General features: G+C 35.6%; 1 protein-coding gene across 1 annotated transcript; it reads left to right on the forward strand.

Moving 5' to 3' along the window:
• The first annotated feature begins 3496 nt into the window (after positions 1 to 3496).
• Positions 3497 to 6350, forward strand: LOC149230292 (aquaporin NIP1-1-like). The gene is made up of 5 exons (XM_089376033.1): positions 3497 to 3810; positions 4562 to 4786; positions 5064 to 5258; positions 5533 to 5594; positions 5696 to 6350. The coding sequence occupies exons 1-5, from the start codon at positions 3691 to 3693 to the stop codon at positions 5919 to 5921; spliced, it is 828 nt and encodes a 275-aa protein (XP_089232159.1). The 5' UTR covers positions 3497 to 3690; the 3' UTR covers positions 5922 to 6350.
• Positions 6351 to 11442: the final 5092 nt, after the last annotated feature.

The following is an 11442-nucleotide window of genomic DNA, read 5'->3' on the forward strand; positions in this document are numbered from 1 at the left end:
TATCCCATATTATCACTTCTAGTTTCTAGTAAATTTGCAAAATTTGCATGTAGTTGAATATGTCTATTATCTTTGTGGTTCTTTCATGTAGAATCCAAATGTCCACCTACTCAAAAACATCTTAATTTCTAGTAGATTTGCACAATTTGCATGTACTTGATATTCCTTATCCTTGTGGTACTTGCATCTAGAATTTAGTTGTCCACCTATTCGAAAACATCTCAATTGGAAATTTGGTTTTTGATTCTCTCTTTTCATTTTCTATTTCATTTTACACAACCAACGAATTATTGCTCTAATAGATTATTCGCATATTCTCTATTGGGCTGTAAGCTTTAGAGTTAAAAGGTATCAAACTGTTTTGTGTACCTCTCGTGTGATAAGTATGGTGATAAACAAAAAGAAGAGAATCCCAACGAAAGGAAAAGAATAAAGAAGACCAAGAGACATAAAGGAAGTAGAAAAGATACCACGAAAACTAAAAACCTTCATCTACTAAGTAACCTACTTCTTAAAACTAAGGCCAAAAAGAAGAGTCTTCTAGGAGGATAAAGTAAAACCAATTAAAACACCTTAAGGATCGAAGGGAGAGGAATGAGAATGAATAAATATGCTCTAGGCTTAGCCGAAGCAAACATGAAGAATATATATGAGCTTATTTAAACACAAAGAGAGTCACATTTGGGAGAGCAGAGAAAAGAAGCTTCCAAATAGAAGAAGAAAGCATAAAAGCACTAAAAAATGCCTAGAGTCAAATTGAGAAATTGAAAAACCAAGAGGTAATTGAAGAGATAAGACAAAAGGGAAAGTAGAGGCTAAGTAAAATGAGAACCTCAAAAGAAAGAGATATTTTAAGATGAGATTGAAACAAGAAAACTACAAAAAAAAAGAGAGAGAGAAAAGAAAAGAAAAGAAGGAGAGATCTTCCACTCTCACAACTACACAAAAGAAGAAGGGGGGAAGATCTTCCAGAGTGACTCAAGAATAAGGAGTAAAACTAAAGCTAAAATTAGACTTTGACCACATCCATCAAAATTAAAATGACAAATGAGAGATTATAATAAAGACCTTGGAGGCTTCGATAAGAGCGCTCATAGCCTGAACATTTTCCCTTGAGTTAGAGCTATAATTCACAGTTATCCTCTATAGACCACCCTTCTGAATAAGAAGGCCAACCTCAACCATGATACTGTTGTAGTCACGGTGCTTACCCCTTTCCAAACCACTCCTAAAAATCAGCATGGTGGATTTGATGGATGCAAATTAATGCTTTGCAAATGCCAGATGGAGATGTCATTCAGCTTTAGGACATCCTACCATTGACAACCTATATCCAGATTTATAACCTTTGATTAATAATAAACTATATTAAAGTATTTCAAAATTTGAAGTTAAAAAATAAAAATAAAAATTCAAACGAAGACATGGACACGAAGAAAAATAATTCGCTTACACTTTTCAATGGTGGCAATCAAATCTCAAAGATATTATGGACACTTCAATATAAAATTCGAATATGATATAAGCATCAAATAACAATATCCAATTATTTGCTTGAAATGATTGCAATGGACTGCGTTTTGATTTTAATATATTGAGCAAATTTCGTTATATTAAGATAAACCGAATTTTGGAAGATAAAATCCCTAATCTGATGAATTTGTCAATATAACTCGAACGTCTATAAACTCATAGATTCCATCCATTCCCACGTGATCGAAAAGACAACCATTAAAAAAAAAAGGTCACTGAAACAGATTACCATAGATGGAGAATTTATATAAATAAATGTATGCAGAGGTTCAAACTTGCATGCAAAAGGACAGCTCCACGGGAGCACAGAAAAGCCTAGGAATTCTCAAGGATTAGAAATGTTGAGATGAATTCCTTTTGACAAAAATAAACAAGGAGTCAAATCATGTCGGCCAGCCACATTAAATATTGTAACTTCATGATTTTAAATTAAAAGCACCTAATGTGAACATTAAACTCTAATCCACCCAGCTTATCACTTCCTCAAGTCCTATTCAGTCATTTAATATTGTAACTTTATGATCTTAAAATTCACCCAATGTGAACATTAAACTCCACCGAACTTCCCACTTCCTCAAGTCCTATCCAGTCTTGCTTCATGCATTCGTCATAGTGATGACAAGGTGTAAAGAATTATTTGTATGGTGTAGTAGATACCATTTTTAAGTAGAAAAACACAGTACCAAGGTAAGTTTTGTTGTGAATGTAGTAGTATGTTAAGTGGGTACGATGGTGAAGAAAAAATTGTAGCAAGTGTAGTTGAGTAAGAGGAAGTCTTATTTTGTATTGATTGTTCAGATAAACTTATTTATATCTGGAATTTACAGTTGTGAGGGTTTTGGTTTTGTATTGGTTTGAGGTATTTAAGTATGTTTTTTTCTTAAGTTAGGAGATTTGAATATAGAATATTTTGGTATTTTAATATTTTATTTTTATAGTACTTGCCTATTGAACTGACCAAACACTATATTTTAAATTTAAATTTCAAATATTCTTAAATTTAAGTGATTGTTAACGAGCTTAAATCTAATTTTCAAACAAAAATTTATGTTTGAAAATTAGGAGATCAAAGTCTTCAGCTTTAGCTTAGCATGCAGAAAAAACCAATCATCATGTTTGTATTGAAGATGCTAGTGTCATTGCTTGGGTTTCTCAATTCCATCATCGGAAAATTAGGGAAGCTCTGGAAATTGAAAAGAGGCCGAGCAATCTCAATAGAGAGGATGGTTGGAAAATCAGTAGATGTTGGGTCCCTGCTCTCTCTTCCTAGTGGCTTCCTTCTTTTCCACCCCTCCTCCTCCTTCTTCAACTTGTCCTGAAGATGAACCACATTGGCTGGTTCGAAAAGCGTCGACAAATGATAGATCTTGTGATTTATGCGGAAAAATCTCTCATAAACCGATAAGCCTCAATTCAACAAAAATTTAGGTATTTTAAAACTAATTGAACCTAGAGAAGATGTGTAAGTTTGTCCATCTGTCTGTGCTTTTCTAAAATAAAAATAAAAAATAAAAATTATATTGTAAATAGAAAAATAATGTTGACTATAATTAAGAAAAAGTGAATACTATTTCAAGATTTATTTTAATTAATATATGTCCATATTATTTTCAAAAATATTTTTATAAAAAAAAATTATAATTAAATTTTTTATTTTATCCTATATATATTCTATTTAACATTTAAAAATATACTTCACACAATCAAAAATAACACATTATATTTTACACTCTAAAAAAAATATTCTTAAGAAAATTTAATAACCCTCATATACTTAATATCACTCTATACCAGTGGTGATATTAATAACTTTCGCTCTTTCCTTTGCTGGAGAGTTATTGCAGTAAAACAAGAAATTAACAATATCAACAACCAATCTGGTGTAAACATTAGGATAAGCCGTGCGTTTGCGTGTAATCCAATTCTGTTGGAGGCCTACATAGAAAGTCATTCTTATCTGAACAGGATGGAAGTAACGAATCAGTTCATGGTAGATGTGGAAAATTATTAAAGTACTACAGTTGGGTTTTGTGAGTACAACTTGGAAATTGGAGATGGTAGGGCGCCTTAGGCAAGTGTTTCTCTGCTTTTCCCGAGGATAACATACTAGTTTCAGGATCAGCGCTCGTTGAAGCCCTCGTTCTGGCTTTAGACAATATGTCTGATCAAGAAAATGTTAATGCTGTCAGAAATATAGAAGAGGGGCGAATAGGAAGTCATGGGTATAGCGAGCGAACATGTACATCATTGTTACCATCTGTTACGTTTGTTCAGAAGGTACTATTGTAGTTCAATTGCTTGCTATTTATATTCTCAGTAATACTGGGAGCTGGGTGTTCTTAGCAGTTCTGACGTTGGATTTTTTGTTTTCATTTTATTTTTATATGGGTGGGTGAAGTGGGTGACTGGAATTTGGTTTATGGTTTAAAATAGGTTTTTGGATGTAGAGATGAATTTAGCACTATAAAAATTTATGGGGCACTTAGATCGTGGAAAATTCATGTTTTTGATTTGAAACAAATTTTTAAGTAAACTAGATCAGAAAATAAGCCGAAAAAATCTCCCAAACTTATAACCAATAAACTTCCAAAATTTATAACAAATAGAATACTGCTTAATATTGGTTTTCCAGAGGCTTTTATAAAGCACTTAGGTTGTGGAGAATTAAAGCTTGTGATTTGAAACAAATCCCTACTGAATTCTAAGAAAGTTATAGAATATTATTTAATATTAGTTTTTCAGAGGCTTTTATAGGGCACTTAGGTTGTAGAGAATTTAAACTTGCTATTTGAAACAAATCTCTACTGAATTCTTAAAAAAAAAAAAATAGACCAGAAAATAAGCCAAAAAAATCTCCCAAATTTATAACAAATAAACTTCCAAAACTTATAACAAATAGAATACCGCTTAATTTTTGTTTTCCAGAGTTGAAGGCCTGAAAAGGCAAATTGTATTTTCTGATCATATGCTTTCAGGATCCACTAACAATACCACTGAAGCGGTTTTGACATGGATGTATTTCTTGCAGGTGGTCGCAGAAATTATTGGGACATTTTTCCTGATATTTGTAGGGTGTGGATCAGTAGTTATAGATAAGAAAACTAATGGCTCCCTAACTCATCTTGGTGTGTCCATTGTATGGGGACTGGCAGTGATGATCATAATTTACTCCATAGGTCATATTTCTGGAGCTCATTTGAATCCTGCAGTAACCCTAGCCTTTGCAGCAGTTCGGAGATTTCCCTGGAATCAGGTATGTATGCAGTATTTCTCCAACATTAACTGACATTCAAGCCAAATGAAGAATCAGGTATGTATGCAGTATTTCTCCAAAATTAAGTGACATTCAAGCCAAATGAATTAGAAGGATTGGATGGATATACATGGTAGATTTCAGAATATTCCCATAATCTGAATATCAGGAAAGAGATCAATTGCAATTGTATGATAAGAAGGTTAGTAAAATGTAAGAAATATAGTTATGAAGTTTGACAGCTGCTGGACTTTTATTGCTTGGCTTGAAATCACAGGTTCCAGCATACATAGGAGCTCAAGTTTTTGCAGCAATCACTGCTGCATTTGTCATCCGTTTGATGTTTGGAGATGTGGCACATATTGCAGCAACTGTGCCTTCAGGCTCAGATATGCAGTCCTTTGTCATGGAAGGTTTTATTACGTTTCTGTTGATGTTTGTGGTTTCTGCAGTGGCCACTGATACTAGAGCGGTATATGTCTATGGAATTCCCCCAATTTTTATAATTATTGATTATAAATAGCAGATAGAATATGCTGAATTTATGAAGATGGCAGATTGTACGAATATTTCAAACTTAAAAATGGAGAGGTCAAAATTGATTTCTCTCATGACTATCATGACTATCAAATTTTAAGAATATCCTACAATCTTCTACCATCGATTTTAAGAATATCTCAGTATCTACAATCAACAATGTAAAAAACAGAAACAAACCATTGACCGTTCAATATTCAATACCGCAGATAGGGGAACTGGCGGGAATGGCAATTGGCGCCACCATCGTTATGAATGCGGCCATATCAGGGTATTGACTTCTATTCTTAATGACATTTTGTGGGACTAATTTTTTTTTTAAGAAATCAAGCACAGATTACCAGTTACCATGTTTTATTTCTCTTTTGGCAGCCCAATTTCAGGAGCTTCGATGAATCCTGCAAGGACCCTAGGTTCTGCGGTGGCTGGCAATAAATATACAAGTATTTGGATATACATGGTTGCACCTCCTCTGGGTGCCATATTAGGTGCAATATCTTACAACATGATTCGCTTGACTGATAAGCCCGTGCGAGAGATTACAAAGAGTGGCTCCTTCCTTAAGGGACAGCTCTCCAGCGGATCCGGTTCAATATAAAGAAATCTCCAATCCTGATATTCAGATGTGCAGTCACGTTTGAGACTAGCTTGGAGTAAATGATTTGCAATATTTAGATATCTAAAATATTTTAGATTTGCAATACTGCATGTAAAATTACCCAAAACATCCGAGGATGTGATAATCACAGTTTCTTCCGATTCAACTGAGACATAGAACCCAACATAATGTTGGGTATGTATTGTATATATACTTTGATTTTCTAGCACCTAGGCGTTTATCCAGCGTGGATGGGACGAGTGGCTAAAAGCCTGACAGCGTTAGCCTCCCTACCCTGCTTCAACCCTCGTTGCAAGACAGCGTTGCTCTTCAGCATATTGTAATCAATCTCGTTTCCGTACATATGTATAAACTGTGAATGCTGATTAATATAGCTTCTAAAGAGGGACTCACCCCTATTTTTATTTTTTTATTTTTTTAATATATACTTTGATTAGGGCACCTTTTGATTTGTATATGCTTTTGAAAAAAAAATATATACTTTGATTTTCTGAAGGGAACCTTTTGATTTGTATATGCTTTTGACGTTCATGAACAGCTAGACCAATTTACATTTTAATTTGCCGTTCACGTTGGGAGGCTGTGCATGTGCGAGATATGAGGAGTCAAATTTGAAGGGAAGGGTTATGGGAGAATAAGAGGGATCAAATTCAAAGAAGACTGGAAATAAAATTAAAGTTCTAATTTTATTTTACTAAAATTAAAATTCTAATTTTATTTTATTTTTTAATATTGGAAAGATAAAATAAAATGTTTTTTATATAAAATAATTTCAAGTTTTATATATTATTATAGATTTACAAGACTTTTTTTTTTTTTTAATTTAAACTTTTTATATATGAAATTATAAATATATTTAAATGTAATATATATATATATATATAGAAACTATAAAAGAAAATTAATAAGAGTAATTTTTTTTTATTTTAGTTGATTTGATTTAAAAGTATTTGAATTTTGAATCATATAATTTATATAATACTTCATAACACGAGTATTAGAGTGCTTACACTTTTTATAGCATGATTACTAATTGACTTACCATGTGAAGGAATTTAACTCCAGTACTTACATTCTAGATATGAATTATCTGGAGTGATTTCAATTAGAGTATTTATTTATAATTATTCAAATAATATTATAAGAAAAGTGAGTAAGTAGTGAATATAAGAAAATGGAGTAGGAGTTAAGATGATCTACAGTTGGAGCCATAAATGATTGGTAAGTACCATCAAGAGGAAGAGGACATGGACACGACTTGAATTGGAACTGTCTCTTCTTAGTGAGCAGCCACAACCAAAGATTTAGATATTCAATACCCACTACCAAGATGCAATTTCAACAAATAGATGATATATGCATGCCTAGGATCCATAACAATATGATTTTATTGTTTAAAAATGTCATGATATGGGAAAAAATGTTCACATCTTTTTCAATTCTCTTGAAATACAAAAAAATTATCAATAAAGAAAAAACAAATAATAAGAAGTAGAACATATTATGAAAAGTTTGTTTACCGTTAATCCATGGTGGGTAGCCCAATTGGCCATCCTAGTGTTATAAACCATTGTGTAAACCATGAGATTCAAAGTTCAAATCTCCCTATGGAGGAAACATGGAAGAAAATAGAAAATAGGAGTGGGATGATAACCATAGAAAATGGAACCCAACTATAAGAGTATTAGTAAACAACATTTAAGAGAAGATAAAAAATTCATGGGTTTAGATGATGAATGGGTAATTTCTATGATTGGTTTAATTTGTAGTCATCTTCTTGGTTCAATTTTAAGTGTGATATTCATATTATAGAACTTCACCATTGAAATGAAATGAGTTAAAGGGGATAGTCATAAGAATTCTACTTTGATAAAAGAAAATAAGATGTTCCTAATTTTTAGTTTGGATATGTTCAACAATCACTACTTTCAACATATGGTTATAGGAAGCTTTAGGTATATGCTCCTTAAGATGATCTTTGAATGATATCCCCATGCGTGAATGTATGATTTTCCATAAGAGTGCTAGATTTACAAAATTTCTTAGCTAAGAACAGAATCATGTTTATCCTTCATGTATATGACTAATTGTTTAAGGTTTTTTAGGGTTTGAAATGATTATTAATATTTTTTGTCATTATTTTCGAAAGAAGATCAATGAGAACTAGGGGAGGGCTATAAGACATAGATATTTTGGGATTGGAATATAAAGTTGAGTGAAAAGTTTTATTGATCTTAGATATAGAGCAACCATTCGTGATAAGGGACTTTGTAAGCTGAGATTTTTTTCAAGAAATTAGGGAGAAGATCTAAAGGCAATGGATTCCTAGATTAGGCAATGGTGAGAGTGGAAGTGAAGATAATGGTTAGTGGAGTCACTTTACAGTAAAATTGGAGAATAAGGGTGCCACTTGGTTGATAATTGAGGACATCTAGAAAGGGGAGTCAACTTTCTAAGATTTTATGGTAAAAGTCCATTAAGATGGTTGAAAAATGATATGAAAAAGGATAATTAACTTATAGTAAACAAATCTATAAATCACTGCTAGAAGATGGATTTAAGATGAAAACAATTTAAATCCAATCACTCAAAATACTACATGAAAATATTATTGACCACTTAAATAAATAAATTCTTATCCTTTTCTATTTAATATTTTTCTATAATTCTCTTACCCTCTTTCACAATGATCCTCATTTATCTAAAACTTATAAATTCTCAACTTAACACACATTTTTATTATTTATATTTTTACTTATTGATTTCCAAAAGTAATTGTGAAAACCTATGCATCAAAAAGAAGAAAATTAATCTTAAAAACCTACATATTAAAAAAACCTATAAAAATGTTAACTTAAATATTTGATATAAAAAAATGAAATAAAATTATAAACTATAACAAAAAAGACTCTAACAGTGATCGTGGCCGTGTGAACAGCTAGGGTTCTTTGTTTCGAATGCACCACCGTAGGCCAAAATATGTGTAGAAGACATGGGCTCTTAGTGGATAACAATTTCTATTCCCCCAAGCTGTTAAACGAAGGAGAAATTGGGTTCATTGATTCATGGTGTGATCACCTAATGGAAAACTATTTAATGTTTACGTGGACAAAGGTTGGCTTCAGTCATGGAATCCCTTGTATGTTTCAGCTCAGCGTGTGGTTGGAGCCAAGGAGCCATGGAAAATCATCGATGTCAGTCTTCAAGGGATTATCATAGAACATGTACGGGAAATCACATCGATGGCCTTCATCGTCAGGTGGGCGTCGCTAGGGTTGGCCGAAGGGGTGCATTGCAGGTCAGGTGGCGGTTTTCGAGCCACTCTTGTCACGCCCCTACACTGGCGGTAATCTTCCAACCGCACTATAGCGAGGTGCGGCACCACCGACCACTTTCTTTTCACCAATACTTATGATTGTGGACTACGCCTAACATTCATACTTAGTTTATTTTTCGTTACCAAGTATTAGTTTATCCTTTATACACGATGAAAACCATAACCATTCATCATAAACAACATTAACATGTAGAAATGCACAATAGTATAACGGGAGGGGCAACTCCCCGATGTGAATCTGCCCATATATCAATATATATATAATCTTCAATTTTCAAAGTATAAGTTAAATGTTGGAGGAAACCCCAAATTTACATTTAGCCAATTTTCAACTTTGGCAAACTCGGTTGCCCAGCCTTGTCGGCACCTCCGAAAGGTCGCTGCACGTTCTGCCCAACTCTACATTCACCCCTGAACGTGTTCATTCAGCTCGTTGTGTTGTTTGCCTAACTTGGGCACCCACCCATGTCACCGTGCACGCCTAACCAGCACGTTCGCACATCGGTTGCCTTCGTTCACAACCTATCGCACTTTGTTTCACCTCCATGTCATTTGCCCAACTTGGGCGCACTCCTCGTGTCCGTGTCGCCCAACCTAGGCACCCTCCGCATGCCGGTCGCACCTCCCATTCACAAACCCAAACACCTTCGTTCACTCAGCATCCAACATGGGTCGCCCGTCGTTCAGCGCTGCACGAACGCCCTACCCGGTTCGCCCGTCATTTGGCCCTGCATGAACGCCCTACCTGGGTCGCCCGTCGTTCAACCCTGCACGAACGCCCTACCTAGTTCGCCTGTCGTGCACGGTTTCCTTCGCCTGGTTCACCCGCCGTTCTGCCCATCGTGTGGGCACATCCGCACTGCAGTCCTTCACACTTCTTCGCACTTGTCACCAAGACTCACACTCCAAGTGATCTGCATCCAAGTTGATGATCTCCACCACAACTTGTTCACCTTCTTATATGCTCATCCGCCCATCGTATGAGTGCCCAGCTGACCTGCCCATCCAACATACATCCATCGGCTTTACTTCTTCTTTTGCACGTCAGCCCACCCGTTATGTGGGTGACCACCCACCCATGTGGTGGTTCGCCCGTCGGCTCACCCGCTCCTCAGGTCACCTGGGACCACCAACACGACATATATATTCCAATGCCCAAAACACATCCCATTCTTCATTTTTCACTTCGCATGCTTCTCCACCATGCTGCACCCTCACTCATCTGCGTGCCCTGCAGCTCGTGGTCCTCACATTCTCCCCCACTAGAAATCATTTTCATCCTCAACAATCTCTCATCCCGACAACCATCTGTCACCAAGATATCCATACCAAGGCGTATACCCCACCGTATGTCATACATCGAAATGTCTCCTCAATCCATGATCATCAACCACCTCGTCGCAATCTCCACATGCTGCTCCCATCGTGGAAGGCTGGCCCCTCCATCTCAAGCTACATGCCACTACAACCTATCGTGTCAACCTCATCATGTATCGTCATCATGTGAACTGCTGCCATGATACTCCAACATAATGCTAACACATCTCTGCACACTGCTAGCCCTCATGATTCGAACTAGTCGGGTGATCAGTCCAACTGTCACTCTCAAACCATAAGAATGCACATCCTTATACCATCATCAGTCGTTTCTCATAACATCCCATCACATCATCAACTCAATCAAGAATCCATCTCCATATAAGCCATGTTCAGGTCCATGAAGTAGTCATCTCATCTGCAACATGTTGTCCATGATGTTTGGTGTCAATGTGCTGCATGAAATCAACCGCATCTATCCCAACATCATCATCCATCTGCAAAATATCCATCTCCTCAAAGTGAAGAGATCCTCTCATCAAACTCGACTCTCAATGTGCCACATCCAGGTCCATGAAGCAACCTCCATCATATCTGTAATGTGCCATCCCTCAAGTCTGCCATAGAAACAAGTATACACCTATCTCATCTCCCATGTGCTACCCATGATCATAGATCAATCAGCTCCCATGTGTCAAAAGTGGTTAAGTCTCGGCTCAACCCATGCCCAAGTGTTGCCACCAAGGCATCATAATTGTTGTAACTCCACTCCAAAGTGTCTCATATCGATCCTCCACATCAAGTCATTCTTTCAAGCACACCCATACATGTACTCAAAAGTATGCA

The sequence above is a fragment of the Pinus tabuliformis genome, chromosome J (assembly GCF_031772625.1).
Source record: "Pinus tabuliformis cultivar Carrire ecotype Pingquan chromosome J, CPIR1, whole genome shotgun sequence".
Lineage (NCBI taxonomy): Eukaryota > Viridiplantae > Streptophyta > Pinopsida > Pinales > Pinaceae > Pinus > Pinus tabuliformis.

Excerpts from the sequence above, each read along its gene's own strand:
- LOC149230292 (XM_089376033.1), top strand. The coding sequence starts at position 3,691 with ATGTCTGATCAAGAAAATGTTAATGCTGTCAGAAATATAGAAGAGGGG. Across the intron at positions 3,811-4,561 it reads CTGTTACGTTTGTTCAGAAG|GTGGTCGCAGAAATTATTGG; the intron begins GTACTATTGTAG and ends TATTTCTTGCAG. Across the intron at positions 5,595-5,695 it reads ATGAATGCGGCCATATCAGG|CCCAATTTCAGGAGCTTCGA; the intron begins GTATTGACTTCT and ends CTCTTTTGGCAG.